We start from the raw sequence: 26720 nt of genomic DNA on the forward strand, positions 1-26720 counted from the left end.
GCAAATTAAAAACAACATAATAATACTCGCCCACTTTCCAGGCCAGAACATTGAGGGGATGTTTATATGTATCTTACCCACAATTTCCAAAACCTCACAAGGTGCTAAACCTGATCCTCACCACAACTTCCTATATCCTCATGATGAGTTTCCATAAGCACAAAAATGCCAATTACATTTGTAATGGTTGCAATCAATATGAGAATCAAAGGAGATTCATAGGACAAATTATCACCAAGAAACAAGAAGCCCAGCATTTCCTTGTGAAAGATAACGGGGCTGAACCTCCACTCATCAACGTGATCCTGAACCATTTTCCTACTTTGAAATAAATTACAACAGATTGGGCTCCCTCTAGTAATTCAACTCTGCACAGGCCACCTACCATTGTTAATGCTGGTGTTGGGGAAAATGGGTGTGAAATGTTGGCAACTTATTTTGGACTTGGGATCTGGCACTGGGTCTTACTTTTGACAGTGCTCCAAGACTTTCCAAGCACAATCAGATTCCTGAAGGAAAATTCAGCCCATATTATCTGAAGAATATCATGTGGCTGACTCCATTCTCACTGGGTAAATAAAAACAGAAAAAGACATGATCCCAAAATCAAGAGGGAAATTATGGAGCTATTTTCATGGTGAACTGGGATTTTCTTCAACTACCCACCTTACTTCCATAAATGTTAACACCCCACTTCAGATGGTGCATCAATCTCATATGAAATTTCAAACTGACCGATCCTCAATAGCTTTTTTTGGGAGAACGATTTTCAGATTTCCACCAACCTTTGTGTCAAAGAAGTGCTTCATGACATCATCTTACTCCAATGTTAAGGGTATGTTCCTTTGTTCTAGATTATCCACCAGAACAAATAGTTTCTCCCCATCTACCCTATTAATTCTTTAGCAGCTTAAATAATAGCACAGTGGTTAGCACTGCTGCCTTAGTGCGTCAGGGACCCAGGTTCAATTCACAACTTGGTCTTTCTCTACACCCTTGCTATGACTGTAATACTACACTCTGTCCTTTCCTTCTCTATGAATGGTATGCTTTGTCTGTATACATGTAAGTAACAATATTTTTCACTGTACGCTGAATGCAGAGACTCGGTGCAGAGTCTGCATGCTCTCCCTGTGTCTGCGTGGGTTTCCTCCAAGCTAAATTCTTGTTCAGTGTACCGGAACAGGCACTGGAGTGTGGCAACTAGGGCATTTCCACAGTAGCTTCATTGCGGTGTTAATGGATGCTTAGTTTTGACACTAATAAATAAATAAACTTTAAACAATTCAATTAGATAAATCCATAAATCTCCTATACTCTATCCATTTTGCCCTCACATTTTCACCGTTTTAACTCCTGTATTGTTTTGGTGAATCTATATGTTTCACTCCAGCAAAGGTCAATTCATTCTTCCTGAGGTGCAATGTTCAGACACAATGCAATAATGAAGTCTAACCAGAGCTTTGTATAAATGTAAAATAGCTTTCACCCTTTTGTTTTCCAGCCTCCTTCAGGTATTGAGGAACATTCCATTAGCCTTTACAATGTCCTTTTGGAACATCTTTAGGATGTGAAAGACATTTTATAAAGATAAGCTATTCTTTCCACTGAAGGAACACTCCAAATATACCTGGAAAATTGTTTTGTTTCAAATTCAGATATTTCAGCATTTTTCTGAAAGAAGGTATGGAAGTCAAGATGGCAGAACCCAATTTTGGGCAGGAAACAATGGGCCACCTACTTGAAAACTGGATTGAGAAGCCAGACTTGCTGATGAAGAAATCAGTGTCAAACTGGAGTGTTATGGAATTAAACGTGCTGTAGATGTCATCAGGTAGCGAGGAGCCGCTCCACTCCTTCAGCAGCATATCACTTTCTATTGGGCCGTCCCACACTTTCAGGATATCATGTGATGCCTCAGTGTCAAAGACAATAAAATGAAGGCTGCAAAACAAAAAGAGAGATGTATAAAAATCTTTCATTAGTTGTTCTAATGTGTTGAGCTATTGAATTGTATACCTCATTATCCAAGCTTAAGTTTATAAAGCCGTCTTGAAATATATATATTTTTTCATCCTGCTCCCCAAAGTAGCCAGCATAATCAAAAACCTCACGCACCCCGGACATACTTTCTTCCACCTTCTTCCGTCAGGAAAAGATACAAAGGTCTGAGATCACGTACTAATCAACTCAAAAAGAGCTTCTGCCTTGTTGCCACCAGACTTCTGAACGGACCTACCTCATATTAAGATGATCTTTCTCTATGCCCTTGCTATGACTGTAACACTACACTCTCTCCTTTCCTTCTCGATGAATAGTATGCTTTGTCTGTATACATGCAAGTAACAGTATTTTTCACTGTATGCTAATACAGGTGACAATATTTGAATCAAATCAAATCAAAATCCAGAAAGTTATGGGAATGTTTACCCATTTTGTTATCATAGTTACAGAGTTACCTCTCTGAAGGAGCTGTATTTTTCACATAACAAACAATACCAATCTGGATCTGACTTTTTGCCTCTTTTTAAACAACTCTACAGAAACATAATTTTTTTATCTGCGTGAGTAATTGATCAGCACTGTTTCTGAAAGAATGAATAACTTCCATTTGTCATGAATTGATTGTTGATAGGCAAAAGCTCACATTCTGTGACATCCCTTCGTTACCATAAGTGGACTAGCTTCTTTCAAAGTAACTATTATTGCTTGACTGCATTTCTTCATATAATTCCTTTTTTTTAAAAAAATGACTCTCTGCCAGTTGTTTTAGTTTTGTACCCAGCACAATTATACTAACTTATTAACTTTCCAGTGGGAATTTTGGTATCTGACACCCTTGAAACAAATGGAGGAATGCAAGGCAAATCAAGCTATACAAGAGGTGATTTGCACTTTATACTTATAGTTTTATGTCCAAGGGTATGGAGTAGAGGCTTCTATTCTCAAGAAAACTAGGGATAACGGTCCTGATTGTCTTAGTAAGATGTGTGATTCCCTGCCGAACTCCCTGTGTTGAATGGTTCCTGAAAAACATTTCAAACCAAATGCCAAGTTTGCAGTGTCACCACACAAAGGGAAATATGTCAGGTTTCCTTCACCAAAATGCTACCAACCATAACTGCAGACACTGTCGCACACCCCTTTTATCGATTTGGACACTTCTTCATTGCGTTCAGGCCAGCAAAAAAGCCAGATGCACAACAAGCCATCTGCTGCTATCTGCTAGCTTCTATCACTGGTAGCTAAAAAAGCTAACAATGGGATTAGATAGCTGCAACCTCCAAACTGCCTCCACTTCGGTTCAGGTATTCTGCCTTATTGGTGCCATTGTTAGCAAAGCGGACCTCCTTATAATTTCCTCACAGAACACTCCACCATTGTTGGGTCATTATTAATGGGGTCAGGTACTGGGCTGCAGAATGACTTGGTTGCATCTCATGTTACCTTCCTTTTCATTTTTACATGTTATTTATTTTTTGACTCATCTTTAGCTTTTAAGGATTGTTGAGTTTTTATATCTCTGTTTTGTTACCTCTGCTTAATTGTTCCTTATTTTTAAATTTCATCATGGCCTTCTCCTTCCTCCTAGATCCACCCATGGGTGACATGGTAGCACAGTGGTTAGCACTGCTGCTTCACAGCTCCAGGGATCTGGGCTCGATTCCCGGCTTTGGTCACTGTCTACGTGGCATTTGCACATTCTCCTCATGTCTGCATGGGTTTCTTCTGGGTGCTTTGGTTTCCTCCCACAGTCCAAAGATATGCGGGTTAGGTTGATTATTCATGCTAAAATTGCCCCTTAGCGTCCTGAGATGTGTAGGTTAGAGGGATGAGTGGGTAAAATATGTGAGGATGTAGGGCCTGGGTGGGATTGTGGTCAATACAGACTCAATGGGCTGAATGGCCTCTTTCTGTCCTGTAGGGATTCTATGATTTGCACATATTAATGAGATAATCGTTGATAATTAGTTAAAGCAACAATCTATTTGAGTACGTTACAAAACCTGCTTTTGTTTATTCTAATCACCATGACTAAACTGCACTTTGATCAGAAAATCTAGATTTGACTAACTCACAATAAAAAATGCTCTATTTCAAGATAATTGTCTCATGCTTTCAAATAATTAACACTAAAATTTCCATTTGAGAACAAAATTAACTTTCCAGCTTTCAGAATTTAAATGATGCCTCATTTATGTAATACAACAACCACATTAAATTAAATCACATTTAAAATAATTGACGTTTAAATGAAAATCTAAAATAATTATATTTTTAAAACTTTTTACTATGTTTACTTGATTGATTCAGAAATATCAGTCAACAGACAGGAAGGTGCAACTGAAGAGTGGAGGCAGGGAAGGGTGCGTATTAGGCTTTTTTATCGACAGCTATGTAAGTTTCATTCAAGTGCAATGATATTGATTTTCTGTGATGTTCATACCCTTTGTAGGCTATGACCTTGGCAGGCACAGAACATGGGAAGAGCAGGAGAAACTGTTAGCACTGTAGCTTTGTCTTCCACCTTTGATTCACTCACATACTGAAGGAGCAAATGTGAAGCACGATAGTTCAGATCATGAAAGGGTCCAACCATCAAAATGGGGCAGTACAGGTAAACCCCTGAACAAAATTTTAAGAAGTCCACTTCAGGAGCCTCCAGCTCCGCTGGACCTAAGAGAATATCAATGGCCGACCTGACATTTACAGCAATGCCAGTACACACCTGGCATTGAGTATTGCAAAAGAAGAAAGCTTGTAATTTTTAAATTTAATAACCCAGTAGTAAGTGATTATGATTTTAAAATGTTTTGAATTTTCTTCTGCTGCAGTCAGCCACAATCCATTGCTGTAGGTGTAGTTCAGGGTTGACGCAATTATGTTATTCTTTCACTCCCTGCTCCAACAAAAGTCTGTTTCAAAAACGGTAATAAGCTGAACCCTGGATGATTGCTCAGGGTCAGGACAGAGTGAGATACAAAGCTGTAAAGTTCACATCACCTCTGTTGTGGCTTCATTCCCATCATATTGGCCATTTATTTCTTGGAATTGAGTTCAAATCCAGTTTGCAAATGAACATAGGAATTAGGAGCAGGAATAGGCCATACAACTTCTTGAGCCTCCTCTGCCATTTAATAATATCATGGCTGATCTGATTGTAACCTCAACCCCACATTCCTGCCTACCCTGTTAAACTTACACTATCTTGCTAATCAAAAATCTATCCAGCTTTGCCTTAAAATTTTTTAAAGACTCTGCTTACAGTGCCTTTTGAGGGAGTGAGTTCCAGAGATTCACAATGGAAAATAATTCTGTTCATCTCTGTCTTAAATGAGCAACTCCTTATTTTTAAATAGTGACGCTTCGTTCTAGATTCTCCCAAAAGAGGAAATATCCCCTTCACATCCATTCTCTCATGACCTTTCAAGATCTTAAAGGTTTTGATCAAGTCATCTCTTATCCTTCTAAAATCTAGTACATTGCAACCCCTCCAACCTTTCCTTATAAGGCAACAAGCCATTCCCGATATTCATCTAGTAAACCTCTCGACTGCTTCTAACACAGTTACATCTTTCCTTAAATAGGGAGGCCAATAATGTAAACAGCACTCAGATGTACACTCACCAATGCCCTATACAAATAAAGCTGGGAAGTTCTTTCATTTTCATTATTTCAAGTTCCAGGTTAAGTGGACTTCACTTTCACTGACACTCTCTTTTTCTATTATGTTATCCCTGGCTCAATCTCACGTAAGGCGCAGATTCATCTCCAGTTCCTCACTTAAGTGAGCTTCGTTACACAACTCCACTTTGGAGGCTTTGTAATTGTTTAATTATTGAATATTAATCAGGAACTAGAAAAAAATCTGCTCCCTATTTTAGAGATGCTGAGATGTCTTTGCAATTTTCATTTCAAATTGCTGGTAAAAGGTCCGCAGCATTCAAGTGCCTCAGGCTCACTATTAGTAAAACACTAAGCATGGACTCAGGACGTCACTGTATTATCTGTCTAATACAGATAGGAAATATACAGTAAATGGCAGAACCCTTAAGACAGCAAGGAAGAATCGGAACAGAAGTTCCCCACTGGCTCTGAAAGCCTATTTTTGTTTTCAAGGGCATATAAATTGCAAGCACATGAAAGATACATCAAAAACAGATCTTAAACTGTGCTGTGTCCCCAAACCATTGTTTTGTCTTTGTCCAAGTAACACATCTCACAAACAATGTTCCTTTCGTTGTCAGGCTGTAAACTGAGAAAGCTTTTGAACGTTCAGTTTCATATTTTTGTTAAGTGACTAAATGAAAGAGGGTAAATAATGGAGGACTTCACAGGCTTTCAACTCTGATAGTTTTGAATGTTGTATCAAAGCGCACAGGTAGGGATCAGGTGACATAATGCATCAAAACATCATCCTTACACTCCTGATCACTGATGTTGCATCAATGCCTTTCCTAAAAGTAATTCAAAAGGGTAATTCCAAATTGAATGTGTCACACAAACACAAAGGTGCTGGCTGTCTCAAATTCTCAAAGCGCTCAGCCACAACAAAGGATGTGCATTTTACACACCATCCTGTTTTGGAAAAAAGGACTTTGAACTTGTACAAGTCTGAGTATGAAAAGCCATGTTCATAGAATCATAAAACCTGACAGTGCAGAAGGAGAAGAACCTAGGCCTTACCCCCACTACCCCACACATTCACCCCACACATCTAGTCAAGTGTGAGGTAATGCATTTTGGAAGATAGGAAATATACAGTAAATGGTAGAACCCTTAAGAGTATCGGTAGGCAAAGGGATCTGGGTGCACGGGTACACAGGTCACTGAAAGTGGAAATGAAAGTGGAGAATGTAGTCAAGAAGGCATAGGGCATGCTTGTCTTCATTGGCCAGGGCACTGAGCTTAAAAATTGTCAAGTCATGTTGCAGTTTTATAGAACCTTAGTTAGACCGCACTTGGAATATAGTGTTCAATTCTGGTTGCTACACTACCAGAAGGATGTGGAGGCTTTGGAGGGGGTACAGAAAAAATTTACTGGGATGTTGCCTGATATGGACGGCATTAGCTATGATGAGAGGTCGGAGAAACTTGGTTTGTTCTCACTGGAACAACGGAGGTTGAGGGGCGACCTGATAGAAGTCTACAAGATTATGAGAGGCATGGATAGAGTGGATAGTCAGAAGTTTTTTCCCAGGTGGAGGAGTCAATCATTAGGGGCACAGGTTTGAGGTGCAAGGGGCAAGGTTTAAAGGAGATACATGAGGCAGATTTTTTATACAAAGAGTAATGGGTGTCTGGAACTTATTACTGGGGGAGGTAGTGGAAGTGGATATGGTAGTGACTTTTAAAGGGCATCTTGACAAGTACATGAATAGGATGGGAATAGAGGGATATGGTCCCTGGAAGGGTAGGAGTTTTTAGTTAAGTTGGGCAATATGGTCGGTGCAGGCCTGTAGGGCCAAAGAGCCTGTTCCTGCGCTGTAATTTTCTTTGTTCTTTGTAATCCCGCTACACATCCCAGGGGCAATTTTAGCATGGCCAATCCATCTAACCCGCACATCTTTGGACATGTTGTCATCTACTTCAAAAGTTTAGCAAGATGTTACTTGCGGAGAGAACTCTACCAAAAGCCACTGAGCCAGCTGCAAGACATCACGCTGCCATGGCAATAAATGGTAATACCATGAAAGCAGGCGCAAGACACTCCCTTCATAGGGGTTTGGAACCCCTGGCTAGGGTGGGGCCAGATTCAGCCCATTACACTTGGGGAGATTTCAAATTTTACACCTATCCCCAATGTGCTTCATCTTGGGCTAACCACTGCTATTCAGGTGCCTGAGCCTCAGCTGCAGTCACCAGAGGCCAAGCTTGTGAGGAGAGAGCAATGCCCAAGATCCAGGAGTAGAGACGCAGGGTAGGGGCGAGAAACTGTCGATTGCCTGAAGAGTGGGTAACCGGGACTAGGGGAAAAAGGAGCAGAATACCCAACTCCATTGACCATTCACCCTCTGTCCCCATCCAAGTTTTATTGGTGTCCCATGACAGGTACTCAGCCCCTGAAAAAGAGGCCCTGGCTCCAGCTCCAGATACAGTCTCAGACTGGGGAGTTGGCCAGAGCTTTGGATAGTTGAATCACTGCCCTGGGTTAGTTTGGGGTTCTGACAGATTGGGAAAGACAGTAAAAAGTCTGACAACACCGGGTTTTAGTCCAACCGATTTATTTGATAATAGACTCACAAGCTTTCGAGGGGACACCCTCTTCGTCAGGTGAATGGAGAGTTCTGGCCTCAGACAGAGCATATAAAGCACGGTTTAGAGGTTACTGATTAGAATGCGAATCCTTACACCTAACCTGCTGTTCAAGTCTTAAAGTGGCAGACAATGTGCGTGGAAGGAGCACTGATCACAGGTTACAGAGATGTGTATTGTCTCCAGACAGTACAGTAAGTGAGGTTTTGCAAACCCAGGCAAGTCACGGGGGTTACAGATAGTGCGACATGAACCCAAGATCCCGGTTGAGACCGTCCTCATGTGTGCGGAACTTGGCTATCAGTCTCTGTTCAGCGACTCTGCGTTGTCGTGTGTCGTGAAGGCCGCCTTGGAGAATGCTTACCCGAAGGTCAGAGCCTGAATGCCCTTCCACTCACATTGTCGGCCACTTTAAGACTTGAACAGCAGGTTAGGTGTAAGGATTCGCATTCTAATCAGTAATCTCTAAACTGTCTGTGCTTTATATGCTCTGTCTGAGGCCAGAACTCTCCATTCACCTGACGAAGGGGGTGTCCCCTCGAAAGCTTGTGAGTCTATTATCCGGTTGGACTAAAACCTGGTGTTGTCAGACTTTTTATTGTGTATACCCCAGTCCAACGCCGGCATACCCACATCAGATTGGGAAAGGACAGAGAGAATTTGTGAAAGGAGAGAAAAACACAGACAGAATGGGAAGGGGAGCAACAGAGAGTGGGAAGGGTCCGAAAGACAGATAGACTGGGAAAGGAGAGTGAGAGAGAGATTCAGAGACAGAGCGGGAAAAGAGAGACAGCAAGAATGGAAAAGAAAACAAAAAGCTGAGCTAAATTTCAGAAGTGAGACACAGAAGCTGTGCTCCTCATTAAGAAAAAGCAAACTCAGCTATTGCATTAAATCAGTGGGCGAGTTGAGCATTTCTGCATTCTCTCTTTAAAAAAAAGATTGTTTGCGTGTCTGTGGTCTGCGGTCTGCAACTGATTTTGCTAACGAGTGACTATTGATGACATAAAGGTTCTCCGGTTCTGCCCAAACCTGTTCCAAAGTTAAATTCAAACTAAAAGAGGCCAATTTCCTGTAAATTTAACTATAGGAAGACTTGTATCTTCCTGAAGATCTTGTCCTTTATAAGGCTTTCACTTCAATTAAACCATCAACTAATTTAAGAAATTGCAGGCATGACATAAATGGGACTGAGGAAATTATAAATTGTAATTGTATTGTATTACCTTTATCTGTATGCATGTGAAAGAGAATGTGTGTGTGTGGGTGAATTTTACATCTCATTATGCAAGCATAAGTTTACAAAGCTGTCTTGAAATATAACTTCATTTTTATCTTTTTCATCCTGCTTCCCAAAGCAGTCAGCAGAATCAAGGACCCCGCACACCCCGGACATAATCTCTTCCACCTTCTTCCATCGAGAAAAAGATACAAAAATCTGAGATTGCATACCAACTGACCCTGCTGTCATCAGACTTTTGAATGGATTTATCTCGCACTTAGTTGATCTTTACCTACACCCTAGCTATGACTGCAATACTACATTCTGCACTCTCTCGTTTCCTTCTCTATGAACGGTATGCTTTGTCTACATAGCATGCAAGAAACAATACTATGTACTAACATGTGACAATAATAAATCAAATCAAATTCAAAATAACCTTTATTTTAAATTCCCCCCGCAAAAAAGCTTGATGCAAATGAGAATTATTTAACTGAGACAATCACTCTGAGGGTAAAAAAACCCTTACACCTAATCATAACAATAAAACACAAATTGTACCTGTGACAATCATACAGCACTGTTTAGTGACCCTATCTTTCACACATACCTTTTGACTAACTACCCAACCAGTCCAAAAGCCACGCTCATTAGATGCATTGGCCATGCTAAATTCTCCCTCAGTGTACCCGAACATGCACCAGAATGTGGTGACGAAGGCATTTTCATAGTAACTTCATTGCCACGTTCATGTAAGTTGACTTGTGACACAAATAAATAAACTTTAAAACTTTACCAACATGGCACTTGTTTTTGCTATACATCGTTTTTTTTGTGTGTCTCTATCAAACACCAAGTTATCCTTGACGCTCTGGTCAATATTTACCCTTCATTTAAGGACACAAAAACAGGTCAGCTGGTCACTGTCACATTGCTGTTAGTGGGAGGTAAATGCACAAATAGTGCATTTACTCGGGTCTTATATGTTGGAGAGACCAAGCGTTGACTGGATGTTCCCTTTGCTGAGCACCTTTGGTTTGTGCACAATCAGGACCCTGACGTTCCGGTTGCTTGCCATTTTAACCCATGATCCTGCTCCCACGCCCACATGTCTGTCCTTGGCCTGCTGCAATGTTCCAGTGAAGCTCAACTCGAACAGGAGGAACAGCATCTCATCCACCAGCTTGGCACTTTACAGCCTTCCAGTCTCAACATCAAATTCAACAACTTCAGATGAATAGCTCAACCCCTTTGTTTTCATTTTTTTTATTACTTAAAGTTCTCTACCTTTTTTTATTGCCTTTCTTCACTTTTCTTCCCACCACCACCACCCGCATCTTCATCTGCCACAGTGTACCCTCTGATTTCAGCTTCTCTGCCGTTTGACCATTCATTCCCTTCATTCTCTTTATGGACTGCCATTAGCAGCCTTTTCCTCCGGTTTCTGTGGCTATGATTCATCTTTCATTCCCTCACCCTGCAGTATAAATATCTCCAACTTTCTATGCCGTTTAGCTTTGACAAAGGGTCACCAAGGACTCGAAACATCAGCTCTTTTCTCTCCTTATGGATGCTGCCAGACCTGCTGAGATTTTCCAGCATTTCCTCTTTTGGTTGCACAAGTAGGTTATTGACTTTCCTATACTACAACCATGACCACATTTCAAAGATGATTCATTGACCGTAATGTGCTTTGGAACATCCAGATGTCATGAAAGGTGCTCAAGAAAGGCACTTTCCACATATAAGTCTTAATTTTTCATCTTAGTCCACTTTGTTGTTGCAATTACTTAACTGCCTCTGTCTTACTTGCCCTCCTACCCAACCCTGCGATGCAAATAGTGCCTCATTTCAACAGCAATTAGAAATCAACATGTTTATATTTACATTTGTAATATTGACACTTGATCATGTCATTTTTACATATTATGCAGGGGAAATATGCGATCATTTTATGAATTGGAATGTAGCTACTCCCATACAGAGCAGATTACATCCAATGCAGGAGGAGGGCATACCTGACTGTTTTCCCTGGATCAGCTTCTATAATCCAAGTACAATGGACATTGTGATCATACGGTGCTGGGTAGCCAGGGGAGAGAATCCTCCCAGCAGTCGCACTTTTAAAGTGGCCTCCACACTCAGCTGAAAAATTGATGCAGATAAAAAAAATCCAGCGATTACATTCTTTGATCTGGGACAATTAAAATGCACATCACACTTCACCCAGATTTACTTTGCAAATAACACATAAACTGAAAACACAGAGACCAACAATTAGCATATGAAACAAAAAAAAACAACCCCCCTATATTTATGTTGTGCCTTTAATGGAACAAAACATCAAGAGCTAATTCCCAGGAACAAAATTAGACACCGAGCCATATTAGTTGATACTGGGTCAGATGGCTGAAGGTCAAGTCAAAGTTATCGGTTTTCAGGAACATGTTAAAACAAGTCCTATTCCCAACCTTTTCCCTTCTATCCAGCAGCAATCTGTACATTCAGTTGACACCAGTGCTCATGTTTTTCCTTTGTTCAAATAAATTTCTATTTCAATACAAGCACAACAAAACGATTTCTCCCGCAGGTGAGTACAGCTGCACATTGTTTTTTTTTATGTCTAATTAGCATGAGATCGAGGCAACTTCTGGCTACCACTGTATTCCCTCAAGTCACAATACGAGTGGTTGGTATGCATTTACAATGTTCAAGAGGATAGGCATGGAGTTTTAAATTAGGCCTGTAAAGTTGAGGAGATGGTTGGGGGCTTGAGATCAGGCAACAGCCAGATGGCCATTTCCATTACCTGGGAAGGGAAAAAGAACAAAAGGCCTTTCTGAACAGCCAGATTAAGCTGCAGATGTATAAAAGTATCAGTGAGGTATGGTGTGCAGTCAGCAAACCATACTTGTTCTAACAAGGATTATTTTCTGTCCCCTACCATGGTGCGTATTGCAGTGCTGGAGATGGCCTGCAGCTTATCAGCGGCAGGATCTTGCGGTTCTGTGGTTGTCAACTGGCCCTCACAATGATCACACCCCACACTGCTGGGAACCCACAGTGCAGTGGAGCAGGGCACCATTGACGGTAATGGAAAATTCTGTGGGTGGGAACTGCTGGAAAATCCCACAGTCTCATGGCAGGTCACACTGACACAAAAGTGACAAAGAAGTTCTGTTCCTTGACTTTGTAATATTAGGAAAGTAAAGACAGGGTATCCATTTACTCTCAACATTAAAATAGATGCCCAGCTAGAAAAAGTTATCATGGAAAGAGAAAGAAGCTTTTGCACTTCATCTTACCAGTTTTGTACTCTCCCGAACCTGGAAATTATTGTGACAATGTGAAATTGGGTGTTTCACCACAGCCAAGCCTGCTTGGCTTTACTGTTTACAAATATTTCATGTCTACTGAACTTTTCTAATAGCTTAGTTTTTTTCTGTGTCGGTCACTGAGCTTCAACTCATCCACTGACACGGCAAACATTTAAACTTCATATCACAACTTGAAATGAGTTAAAGGGAGCGAATAAAATGGACAAGTCTTGTGACAAAATGCAATTGAGTTGAAAATAAATATTCATTTTGCAGTGTTATATAAGCCTTACTTGTGACTAATAAATAAACTTTATAAATATGATGCTCCTGTGTAGCTTTTATGAACACTTTTGTTTTCTCATCTCTTCTGGAAGCCATTGATCTGTTCTGGGGTATGGTTCCACAGGCACTAGATGCCCTTTGGTATCTCTCTCAAGTGCTGAGTCTTTGGTGAGTTTAGAAAGAGTGCAGTAAGACCTTGGGGAGAAATCTGAGCTGTGCTCAATCTTTTTTTTCACTCTAAAATAGCTGAGACACCCACACTTTGCAGCAAGCACAAGTAGGTAGCTGTCAGGAGCAGAAACATCCACTCCTATGTATTATACTCGCCCCCACCCATGACACATCCCAGTTTAACACAGGGACAAATCCCTTTATTTAAATGGATGAACATCTTGTACTTCTCCTCACATAACTCTAAGAGGCTGAAGCTAACTGTAGCTCATTCAATGCTCTGCTAGCTATGATTGTCTAACTCAACACAGGCCAGGAATTGAATCTGAGTACTCCGGGTAAGGCAAGTTATACACAGACATTTGCTGAGTCCAAATCGTTTTCATCAGAATTAAGAAGATTAAGAGGAGCAAATGATGAGAGATGCAGATAATGTTGCTGCAAGATTGTTGAGCAACAGGAGAAATGGGTAAAGTAAAGCTTCAAAGCTATGATTAACAAGATGTTCATCCATTTAAAGAAAAGGGATTTATCCCTGTGTTAATCTGGGATGGGTCATGGGTGGGGGAGAATACAATACATAGGAGTGGATTTTTTGGCTCCCGCCAGTGTATTTGAAGATGGTGAGCTCATAGAAAAAAAAAATGGTCTTCCCCATCGCTTTTCTGTTTCCCAAATAATGATGTTAGCTTGGCTGTCTTTGAGCTTATTGAGACCTTTGAGTGGTCCATAAGGCCGCTTGAGGTGCTCCATTCCGCGTGGATGGAGCAACAGTCTGGGGCAATGCAGAGATCTCTGCAGATGGAGAAGAATGGAATCAGAGTCTGCGAGATCAGCACAAACTCTCCTCTGGGAACACTGACACTCACCTGTGTGACTTCCTGGAGACTCACCTCCTGGATGAACAAGTGAAGATGATCAAGAAGTTCAGAGATCACGTCACCAACATGAAGAGCTTAGAGTCCCTGACTCTATGGTGTGTGTGTCTATGTGTGTGTGTGGTGGGGGGGACTGTGGTGAAGTAGCTCACAACCTCACCGTGGAGGAGAGTAATTAAACATATTGCAGGGGACAAACTTATCATTTTTGTACAATTGAGAATGATTTATGTTGTGCAAGAACATGGGATTTATTGTGAACTGCACTAACTGTAAATAAACTGTTCAACTATCAAAAAATAATCTATGTGCAGAACAGGAAGGTCAAGGCATGGTTGGAAGCCTGACAGCTTTCACTGCACGGATTGCTACGGAGCAGGGACGTTGCTGTTTTCCCTGAAGCACTAGAGGCAACACCACTCCCTCATCTCCAAAATTGTAATGCCCTTCAACTATCCCACGTGGCCTCTCAAACATGGGCCACCAGGTCCTTCACCCAGCCTCACTGGAGTCTCCCAGCTAGGCCTGTGCAAGTTCCAAGTCTTAGCTTCAAGTCCAGACCACTTCCTCTTCCTCGGAGGCTGCCTGCAGTCCCAGCAGTGAACACTGCTTGATCCTGGTGCTGCAAGGAATAGAGAGCAATCTGATTGCGAACCAGAGGTAACCAGATTTTGGGTGGGAGGGCTGGTCACTGACCTTTCGGTTGGGGACATGGGGAACATGACAAACCATAAAATCCAGCCCATAATATCAGCAACTGAAGATTCTAAGTTTAAAGTTTTTCATTGATTTTACCTATACATGATGGCAAAGGGCTATCCCATACTCTGCGATCTCCACTCAGGCAGGTCAATGTACTGCTTCCATGCAGGGTATATCCGGGGTTGCAACTGTACAAGATAACGGTATCAGCAAAGTGCCCTCCATCTCGCAACTTGTAGCCATAATTAGGAATTCCTGGATCCTCGCATTTCATCAGATCAAAGCCTGAGAACAAGAAATTTGTACATTTAGATACTTTCTATTGCACAGTATAGAGGCGTGCAACAACTAGAGAAAAATCTCAACACAATAGATGCAATCCCCCTGCAACAATAAACCTTGTTTCCTATACCTGAAGTTCTTTCTTATATCTGATACAATTTTCAGTTGTAATGCTTTATGAACTATGACATTTGTTTCACGTCATCATCAAAAGTAAGCATCCACATCATTACTATCTGATAGCAATATTTCATAATTTGCAATTTACAAATGGCACAACATCATTCATGTTTAGAATACACAACTTGCCACTTAATTCACAGATGATTGAAATACTAAATACATTGATGGGTGCACTGCTTAGAATCAGAGAGTGTGTCAAGGAGCACAGTCACCATGGAGAACATTTCATACATATGTACATGCTACAGAAGGCATTTTATTTCTGTACAACACACAATATAACTCATGGATTCTATTCCTCTACAATGGAAGGCAAATGGGGATTAACCTTCAGCAGCAGCAGATGAGCAAAAAAAAAACTGGCTCTACTGCCTGTTACTCATTCTATCAGATTTTCTATCAAAAGCAATATTAGACGGGGCGGGGGAGTGGGCACAATGCATCACGAAGGCAACACCTTCAGTTTTCTATCCCAGCTAATGTTGAAAGTGCCCCAACCCCCATGGAAATTAACATAAACATGGTCATGAGATGTATTTGGAAGGCCGCTTGTGAAACTTGTAGAAAACTCAGAAGTTTAACATAACAGTTAAGTGTGATTGTCTGAATTGAAAGAAACAATACATAGCCAGATTTGAACAATGCCAAGCCACTTACGTCGATAGATACTATGGAGCAGGGTACTCCAGCTGCTCCTGGCACCACTGCAACATTTCTTAAGATGCCTTTGTTAAAAAATTGACCTGGGTTTCATGGTCAGCAGTGCTCACCATGGATCTCAAAGAACCATGGACCGACAAAGAGCTACTGATCATTTGAGGCATGGGTTACCTCTTAACTGAAACCAATTGAAATCTGGCAACAAATTAAGGGGATCGACTGATGTAAGCAGCCAATTACATTTAATAATTTTCACAGACAGTAAATTAAGAAGTAAAAAGAATCATTATTTCTCATTGCTAATAAAAATGTTACAGGAAGTACACTAAATAGCAGGAAGACGCAGCTTAAAGTATATTTATTCGTGTCACAAATAAGATTACATTGATACTGCAATGAAGTTACTGTGAAAATGCCCTAGTTGCCACACTCCAGCACCTGCTTGGGTAACTGAGGGAGAATTTAGCATGCCAGTGTACTTAACCAGCACATCTTTCAGACTGTGGGAGGAAACCAGAGCACCTGGAAGAAACCCATGCAGACATGGGGAGAACATGCAAACTCCACACAGGCTGTGATCCAAACTGGGAATTAAAACCAGGTCCCTGGCGCTGTGAGGCAGCAGTGCTAGCCACTATATCATCGTGCTCCTATCTAAAGTAGCTAAGGGCTAAGGTAGAAAATTTTATAAAGGTGTTTTGAAAGTGTCATTTATTTTAATCATAATGGTGAAATGTGATAGTCTACAAACACAAAATTAAGTTAAAAGGACGAGTGCGATGGTTAAGCTGTGATTATGAACTTGGCACACTGTTAAATTGCTTCATGCAATCAAGTAATTTTTTTCCAAGGGTTTTACACAGTAAAACAAATAGCATAAAAGGGTAAACTTCAATCAATTTGGCAATTTCATATTGGTTGCATTCTGTTTATATGTTTGTGGGAGAGGAGGGGTGAGTGCAGGGACACTCCAGCAGCCCACCCTCTGGAGAAGCTTGGGACCCCTGACGGCAGCTTCTCGGCTTCCACATTTAACTGCAAAGCTCAGTGATTTCTATCACTTTCAGAGGGGCAATGCAAGTGAAAGCTGATAATGTCATCATAACTGTTGCTGCAAAATTCAGGCAAAATTACCTTGAGTTGTCAACTACTGAAATATCATGACGAGAGCAGGCTTGTTTCAGTCTTCCCAATCCAATCTCTGCTTGGGGCCTGAAACAGATATTTAGCCCTCCCATTTATGTATGTAGGGTGTTCAACACTAAGATTAGGTAACCACAGATATCGCTGAAAAATGGCTCAATCCAATATCAGTTCTCAAGTCTTTCAGGCACCCTTATAATTCAGAATATTGCTCCCAAAGTTGGCCTTCTTGGTCCTATTTTATGACTTTAACATCAATACAACAAAGTCCCAATTTCTACCCTTTGAATGTTTTTCCAGCCACAGAGGTTTTCTTTTCCCTTTGTGAGTTAAACATCTTTCAGCAATGGAATGGTAAGCACAGACCTTTTAAGTTGCAAAGTACAGTACAGATGTATCAGAATTGCAGAACTTCCATGACTTTGGAATTGACATATTTTAAAAGAGCATTTTACAATGAGGTATACAAATGGACTTTGATGAGGGAATATTCAATTTGAATGGAAGAAAGCTTCTGAAGTGGAACCATACTGGCTCCAGCCTAACACCTTGGTTAGGTCAAGATGACGTGGACAGAGGAAAACTTTTCAAAAGTGAGCCATGCTGGCTTTGGTTTATCACTACAGCAAGACCAAGAAGACTGAAGAAAACAAAGGGATCTGTCATCTAGCTGCGGAGATCAACTTCATCCAGCCCTTCATCCAATCCAGGATCAATCAACTGTTCGCAGGTGACTTCAAACATCTGTAATGGAATTGAGCAACCTCCAATTTTCCATGTCCATTTTAAATCATTTTCACCTGTTATGAAACATATACCTTTTTGCTTATGTATCATACCTAAACTGCTGCTCCTTAGTAAGCTGTTTTAAAATCACCTATGACTTCCACCCATTTTTTGGGATCTATGGCTCCCAGCCAGACAAAATCTGACATGCGTCCAACAATTATTGGCCATTAGTTTCCTCAGACAAGCACCTGTTAAGTTGTTACAACAATGCCGAAAACGTGGCATAAATCCTATATACAAGCACAAACTCGGGTTTTGCCCTACGCTTGACAATGAAATAGAAGCACAAGAGAGCAAACACCTGTGGCTGAGTTTCCATGTCTAGTATTGGAATGGGAAAAAAAAGTAGGACAGCAAAAGAAAAATGGAACCAGCGGCCTGCATGACATTCAATTGCCCTTGTTCCCGACTCTCCTGACTTTGTTGACGGCTGGGTGTGGGGAACAAGATTATCTACCACTGATTAGCCATCTAGAGGTCATGATGAAATTCAATAAGAATTTTCCTTCTGACTTTTGAGATCTTTTGGCAGCCACGAGGAACTCCGAGGAAAGCCAACTCCAAACTAGCAGGAACAAGTGTAGTACGGAAACAGTTTTATTTGACGAAAAGAAAACTGCAAGTTTGAATAAAAACGACTGTTGAGCAGCAATTAAATTTTATGAACCAACATAATATCCTATTCCCAGGTCCCAGCTCTCCATTTGAAGATGAAGATCCTCTCTTTTTATGCCATGCACAGATGACAACAAGAGAAATAGCTGCCAATTCAGGCCAGAACCTTGGTGTCCTGTCTCTATTCCCACACCCCATCAGGGTTTACTAAGATCCTGGTGCATTCATGTACAAACCTTCAAATTAGGAGCAGAGATAGGACACTCAGCCCCAGGAGCTTGCTTCGCAATTCGATTAGAGCATGGCTGATCTGACTGTAACCTCAGCCCCAAATGCCTGTCTACCCCAGTAACCTTTCACCCTCTTGTTAATCAAGGAAGAGGGAGGTGATGGCCAAGTGGTATGATCACTATTCATCCAGGAACTCAGCTAATGTTCTGGCAACCCAGGTTCGAATCCCACCATGGCAGATGATGGAATTTGAATTCAATGAAAAAATATCTGGAATTAAGAATGTACTGATGACCGTGAAACCATTGTCGATTATTGGAAAAACCCATCTGGTTCACTGATGTTCTTTAGGGAAGGAAATCTGCCATTCATCCTTGGTTTGGCCTACGTGTGACTCCACAGTCACAGCAATGGGTTGACTCTCAACTGCCCTTCAAGGGCAACTAGGAATGGACAATATATGCTGGCCAGCCAGTTATGCCTATGTCCCATGAATGAATGTTTCAAAATCTATCTAGTTCTACCTCAAAAATATTCCACTGCCTTTCGAGGAAGAGATTTCCAAAGACTCAGAACTATCAGAGAAATAAATTCTCCTCATCTCCATCTTAAATGATTTTTAAAACAGTGATGCCCTAGTTCTAGATTCTCCCACAAGAGGAAACATCTTCTCCACATCCACCCTGTCAACAGCTCTCAGGTTTTAACATTTCCATGAATGAAGAGACACAAACAATGCACTACATTATCGAGGAGAGTCCCCACGACAGACAGAGTGGCAGACCAATTGTCTTACACTCATCAAGAGAACTGGCTATCAAATGGCTTTAAATTTGCTAAATAATAATTAAGACTCCAACCCCATGAAATTCTCATACCGTAGAAAGTTGGCAACCAAGGCAGGAATGTGGGCTTAATCAGTTCTACCTCAAGTGGTAAGCTACCTCATAGCTCCTATAGCTATGCAGAAATGTCTGAGATATGAGTGTTTGTCTGCAAATAGATGGTTCATAGCTCCATCCACAATCATAATGATGTATGTCAGCTTCAATATCTGAAGTTGTACCGCTGAATCCAAAAGGAATTCTTCAACTTGCATGACACATGAATTTGTGGCATGCACAGACCTGTGCTGGCGTGTGTGGTAAGACGCATTATAAAAACTATGTTTATGACCTACCCAGTGGTATTCTCCAGATGTGTGCAAAGTTGGAAAGGACATTGCTGGTGGCGTGCCCTTTCTGTGCAATGTATTGATGATGACATGTTCCATGGAGCAGATGGTCTTACTTGTTCTGTACATAGGTACTGGAAACATTAAACAGAACAGTCTTGCTCATTGAGATTTACTGTGCGCGGCAGGCTGAATGAGCTCCCTCAGTTTGAGAGAAAGAGGGAGGGGAAATAAACATATGTGCACATGTAAATGATGAAGCTTTGTGAGGAAAATGTTGAAACTTGCCACCTATATGATCGTGTACCCTCAGCAAATCCTGCTTTTTTTTAACTTTAGAAAGAATTGAGTCAAGTGGCTATGGCATTCCCTGAATTGGATATGTATCAAACAGGCATGTGATGAGTGCGTGCTAATTTAGTACCTCCCAGGAGACCGACTTTGTGTTACTTTCACAAGTGCTTCACGTTACTGAATAAATCATAGAATTCCTACAGTGCAGAAGGAGGCCATTTGGCCCATCAAGTCTGCACCGGCCACAATCCCACCCAGGCCTTAATCCCCTAACCCCCACATATTTATCCTGCTAATCCCTCTGACACTAGAGTGAATTTAGCACGGCCAATCAACTCAACCCGCACATCTTTGGACTACGGAGGAAGCCGGAGCACCCGTAGGAAACCCATGCAGACACGGGAGAATGTGCAAATGCCACACAGCCAGTGTCCCGAAACTGTAATTGAAACCAAGTCCCTGGCACTGTGAGGCAGCAGTGCTAACCACTGTGCTACAATGCTGCCCATTAAGCACATCAAGATTGAAGAGTGGCCTTATTTGTAAGCATTTATTTAAAGCTTTGTCCTGCAATATTCTGCCAGTTTGGTAGATACTGACAAAGGATGCTTGAAAAGCTAAGTACTTCAATTGTCTATATTGATATTCTTCAACTTGATGAGAATAAAAAGGGTGCAGTGGGTCAGCTCATTGTTCACAGATAAATCAGGGCAATGGAGAATATGAGGGTGTGTGTGCTATTTTCATTGTAAATAAGTTAGTAGAGAGTAATGAAATGAGCTAAATGCCGATGCACTGACCAAGTCCACACGCTGTGCCCACCATCTTGGAAACCTTTGTAATAAGATTCCTAAAGATAGTCGTGCTCCAGTCAGTTAGAGGGCTTGGAGCAAAACAATTCTCTCCCTTTTCTCAATGTGTTCCAGGCAAATGAACTGATAAATCAGTCACTGTGTTTTTCCCCTCAAAAACACAGATTGCAAAGCAGTTTTATTCTGAGACATCCCATCCTAACCACATTCTCTGGTTTGTGTTCAGTGTAATTCTCATTAACACTGATTGACTTGTTTTGCTGATTAACTTAACCTCTTCAGAAAATAGACAAAAGAGTCGAACAAACAAATCAATCCTGTTAGAAAATACAACTAGCGTCAGCAATAAAGGTTGGTCTCCTGTAGAGCGAAAACAACACTGTTGTAGCAAAAGCAAAATCCACATCTTATTCAGGAAACATAAACAACACAACAACAGTATCAGATACAGTGGGGGAGAATCTTTTCTTCACAGCCTGGGCAGTAATTTGGCAGAGTGCATCATTCGCTCTCTGATTTTAATTCCCTTGATTACAATTGAACTTGTGATAAGGCAAATTCTACTTAAGATGCAAAATTGTAATCGAGACAAATAATTTCAAAATATACCCCCTATATATTCTACAATGAATTTCTCCTTCCCTTCATAACGCCCAAAATAATGACTGCTTCAAATTACTAAGTGCCAAACTTACAGATGATCATACTATCACACAAAAGGGTGGTTTTCTGACCTCACTGGAGACCTAAAAATTGGTTTCATGCCTGGCACCGAACAGTTTACAATCATCCCAATTCCTTTCTAAAGATGCAAACCGGATCACGCCCAGAAAGGGCACAAAGCCAATTAACATATCTAAAGTTGTATTTAACTATGCATAGCCCATTCAACACTGGATTACCCCAGCTCCCAGGACTTATTGATCTTTGGGCCACGCAAGATTGTCACGCTGGGGGGCTCAGAGTCCTTGGGGACGTGGCTGGATAATGCGTTTAAGGCAGTGCTCACCAGGCACAATGGCAGTGCCAGTTGGGGACTGCCAGTGTGATGGAGAAGCACCAAGGGGTTGGGGCCTATGACGGGGCGGGGGGGGGGGTGGAGGAGTGGGGTTGCTATGCAGGGGTCTATGCAGGAATGGTCGTACAAACGGGGGGCATTCAGAAGTGGACCATGATGGGGGCACGTCAGGGGTCTTTAAGGGGGACCCATTGGGAAGGCCCCATTGCCGATGATCTATGTTGGGGAGGAGCATGTTGATGGGGGAGGGAGAGGGTTTTGCCAGTACACAGAGACCAGGGCACCCTTCCAAAACGGGGCCCGAGCACTCACTGTGTGTTTAGGCTCTGCCCTTCCCAGAATTAGCATGCAACACACCCCTCTCCCACAAATGACTGAATCTCCCACAAATGACTGAAGAGACTCTTCCTGCTCAGAAAGGACAGTAGGACTAGGGGGCACAGCCTCAAGATAAAGGGGGGGCAGTTTAGAACGGAGTTGAGGAGGAACTTCTTCACTCAAAGGGTGGTGAATCTCTGGAATTCTCTGCCTGTTGAAGTGGTGGAGGCTGCCTCGCTAAATATTTTTAAGACGCCGGTTAATGGGTTTTTGATAAGAGAGGGGATTAAGGGTTATGGGGAGAGGGCGGGAATGTGGAACTGAGCCACGACAGATCAGCCATGATCTTATTGAATGGCGGGGCAGGCTCGAAGGGCTAGATGGCCTACTCCTGCTCCTATTTCTTATGTTCAAATGTGGTCTGGATTGTGCCTGACAAACCATAGTGGATGGCTTTGGTTTTATCGCTGTTCCGGCACTTTGGGTCGAATTTTCTGGTCCTGTTGCAGTGATTGGAGGTTTGGCTGTGTGGCAACTTCTCCTTCTTTGCTTGCTGCACTGTTCGAGCATGAACAGCCAGAAAATTCTAGCTTTAGTTGTTTTTTTGAGGAAATTTCCGCCCAATTGCTTTGAGTAATTGCTCTGCTAGGATTCAAAGTCAGTGCAATTTTGAAAATCATCTTTTTGGATCAACCACATAATTACAATTCTGACAGTAAATTTAACCCAAACGTTTTGGTCATTTTGAAAGGGAGCTTGAAAGAATCACTACCGCAGAGTCGGCAAGCTCAGTAATAGATACTGAACACGAGGTAGGCAGGCAAGGACTATGATCATGAATCCATCACAAATGTTAAAATTCAATTGCCTCTCAGTCAATTGCTTAGATGTCAGACAACTGGCTGATCACCCCATTACAATACACTGTAGCTGAAATTGGATTGCAATTTGACAAGTGGTATCAAAAAACATCCTTGGATTAATATTGATGTAAATTTGTTTCTCCAGTTAACAGTTTCCTGACTGTTCCTTCAGAGCCAGAGATAAAACATAGGGATGACTGTGAACACAATATATTTTGAAGCTGTGAAGAATTTTCTAGTTAATTATCTAAATTAACTGAGTAAAAAGGCTACATCGTTTTGGGAGGAGCTCACTCTGAATCTATTAAAGTTGGTTAAAAGGAGATATCAAAGAAAACAGAGAAAAGACACTTGAAGCTAGTTAACCTTCTCTGGGTTCATGTGGCTTTCAACTAAGTATTCTGAAACTGGAACATAGGAACACAAGAACATAGAAATTAGAAGCAGGAGTACATAATTTGGCCCTTCAAGCCTGTTCCCCATTTAATTAGATCACGGTTGATCTTTCCCTGGTCTCAAATCCACCTCTTTTCCTGTTCCCCACATCCCTTTAACCAGTGTTTTTTTGAAGTCAGAAATATATCTATTGCCTTGAAATGATTTAATGGTTAGGATTAGTTGACATGATCCTGATTTATGTCACCATATCAAATGAAAAAAGGTGCTTAAGTTAGAAAAACAAAATGATCAGCTCCAGGAAAGCTGCCACAGTACAATCAATTATCAACATTTTATCATTCCAATAAAATGGCAAGCAATCTAATCTCTAACTAGAAAAGTTCTGAGAAAATTTGCATTTTGAGACATCCAGTTAAAGAGCTCGGACATAGATTATAAATACCAAGTAATTGAAGCTGAGAATTTCATCATTATTTTCAGTCCAACAAGAGCATAAGAGACTTTTACCAGGTTTTACTAAGTTACTTGTCCGGTAATATATTCACACAAGTTTTGTACCAGCATGTTAAGATTTCCTCAATCATTTGAGTTGTTCCCACATTACACTCACCCAGAATCCACAATATATAATCCTCAGGAAGCATGCGATTGGAATTATTTTAAATGCAGGTGTACAAAATAATTCAACTGGTTGGGATATTAAAGGGTGCAGAGAATGAGGGAGAGAGTGGGATTCAACGGGATGGAATATTAAACAGTGTGGAGAGTGAGTGTTTAGACTGGGTGGGATATTAAAAGATAAGAACATAAGAACATAAGAAATAGGAGCAGGAGTAGGCCATCTAGCCCTTCGAGCCTGCCCCGCCATTCAATAAGATCATGGCTGATCTGTCGCTGCTCAGTTCCACTTTCCCGCTTTCTCCCCATAACCCTTAATCCCCTCTCTTATCAAAAACCTATCAACCCGCGTCTTAAAAATATTTAGCGAGGCAGCCTCCACCACTTCAACGGGCAGAGAATTCCAGAGATTCACCACCCTTTGAGTGAAGACGTTCCTCCTCAACTCCATTCTAAACTGCCCCCCTTTTATCTTGAGGCTGTGCCCCCTAGTCCTACTGTCTTTTTTGAGCGGGAAGAGTCTCTCCACCTCTATCCTATCCATCCCATTCATCATCTTATACGTCTCAATGAGATCTCCCCTCATTCTTCTAAACTCTAACGAGTACAAGCCCAGTTTATTCAGCCTCTCCTCATAGCTCAACCCCCTCAACTCCGGTATCAGCCTAGTAAACCTCCTCTGCACTCCCTCCAAGGCCAAAATATCTTTGCGCAGGTGCGGCGCCCAAAACTGCACACAGTACTCCAGCTGCGGCCTCACCAATGCCCTATACAGCTGCAGCAAGACCTCCCTACTTTTATATTCAATTCCCCTCGCTATGAAGGCCAGCATCCCATTCGCCTTCCTGACCACCTGCTGCACCTGCAAGCTGGGTTTTTGCGACTCATGCACAAGGACCCCGAGGTCCCTCTGCACCGTCGCCTGCTGCAGTTTTTCGCCCCGTAAGTAATAGATTTGGAGAGTGAAATTGTATTGGTGGGGTTATTAAAGGTAACAAAAAAAAGGCAGCAAGATGGCTAGCATTGTTGTCTCTCAGTGCCAGGGACCCAGTTCGGTTTAGGCCTTGGGTGACTGTCTGTGTGGAGTTTACAGGTGCTCTCCATATCTGCTTGGGTTTCCTCAGGTTGCTCAGGTTTCTTCATGTAGTCCAAAGATGTGCAGGTTAGGTGGATTTGCCAGGCTAAATTGTCCTTAGTGTCCAAAGGTGTTGGGGTTAGGTGGATTAGCCATGGTAAGTGCGTAGGGTTACAGGGATAGGTTGGGGGTGAAGTGGGCCTGGATATGATGCTCTTTCAGTGAGTCGGTACTGGTTCAATGGGACAAATGACCTCCTTCTGCATTGTAGGAGTTCTAAGATTCTACGCCAATGTAATAAAGCTTCCATTCAAGGGTCTTTCATGGATATAGCAAAACAACTTCTCCATTGAAATAAAAGTTAACCTTTCAAATAACCATTTAGTTGCATAAATAAACACCCGCGCACTCTGAAAGCATATCAAAGGCTGAGTATGTTATGACAGCCTTGTAAAACTGTCAGTTCTTCATCTTTCAACTGTGTCAACATAACTGGGCAGCCGTTTAGCTTTGTAACTCAACCAAGCATTCATATTGGTCACAGACGCCAAAGCGTGATTACAACTGCTTAAGCCTGAAATGGGAAGAACCAATGTCCCAAGGTTTGCCTTCCACTCAATGGAGAAAACAGGTGGTTAGTTTTTTTTAACATTTCAAAAATAGGGGATGTTCTTTTTACAATCAGAGCTCTATATGCATTTAAAGCCAGTTTCAAAAATTACAAGGCACGTATACTAACGTATTTTCTACGTTTGTAATGTACACTGGCCATTTCCCCAATGGGTCAAACTCTTATAATGCATTTCAACACTTCCAAAATGGTGATTCAGGTAATGGTTAAGTTAGTTTTGTAGGACAGAGCCCGACAATAAAGATCCAGTACTCATTTGAGGTTGTTAAAATATTTTAAACTCAGCTTTCAGGATATTCAGAAGGCTTCACTCAGTGGTCTCTGTGAGGTAAATTTTTTCAGGCATCCAAAACAGCGCAAAGGAGGAAATACAATGCTCCTTTGATCCTTACAATGGGAACCCTGACATTGGAAGGAGAGCATGGCTGTTTTCTTTGCACATGGAAAGGCCACACAAAAATGACGTGGAGTTGGAAAGACAGAAAAATTGTTTTTCACCAAAATAAAAGTTGAGCATTTCACAATTTGACTTGCACGCCCTTTGGTAGGCAACAAGTTGGCCACTGCTCTATATTTTCCTTATCTTTGGATTTTTTTTTAATTTATGGAGTAAGAATTTGTTACACTGGAAAAAGGAAAGTCTCCACAATTACACTTTCTGAAATATGCTGTGCTGAATTCTGGCTTCAAAGTTTAATTTTCATTCCATTTCACTGTCTGTATCTGAGAGGACAGATTAGAAGTGGGATCAACACATGGCGTGACATTAGTTATAAGTAGACTG

The 26720-nt window shown here is 41.5% G+C and overlaps 1 protein-coding gene across 1 annotated transcript in view; it reads right to left on the minus strand.

Moving 5' to 3' along the window:
* The window catches only part of LOC145345358 (CUB and sushi domain-containing protein 1-like), a 1850124-nt gene that overhangs the window by 411234 nt on the left and 1412170 nt on the right, over positions 1 to 26720 (minus strand). Inside the window, exons 23-25 of the mRNA XM_080193174.1 lie at positions 14925 to 15116; positions 11497 to 11623; positions 1742 to 1944 (exon numbers count right to left, since the gene is read on the minus strand). Coding sequence (XP_080049300.1) covers positions 1742 to 1944; positions 11497 to 11623; positions 14925 to 15116 — 522 coding nt within the window. The remainder of the gene's footprint in view (positions 1 to 1741; positions 1945 to 11496; positions 11624 to 14924; positions 15117 to 26720) is intronic.

The sequence above is a fragment of the Carcharhinus amblyrhynchos genome, chromosome 7 (genome assembly GCF_965287045.1).
Source record: "Carcharhinus amblyrhynchos chromosome 7, sCarAmb.v2.hapA, whole genome shotgun sequence".
Lineage (NCBI taxonomy): Eukaryota > Metazoa > Chordata > Chondrichthyes > Carcharhiniformes > Carcharhinidae > Carcharhinus > Carcharhinus amblyrhynchos.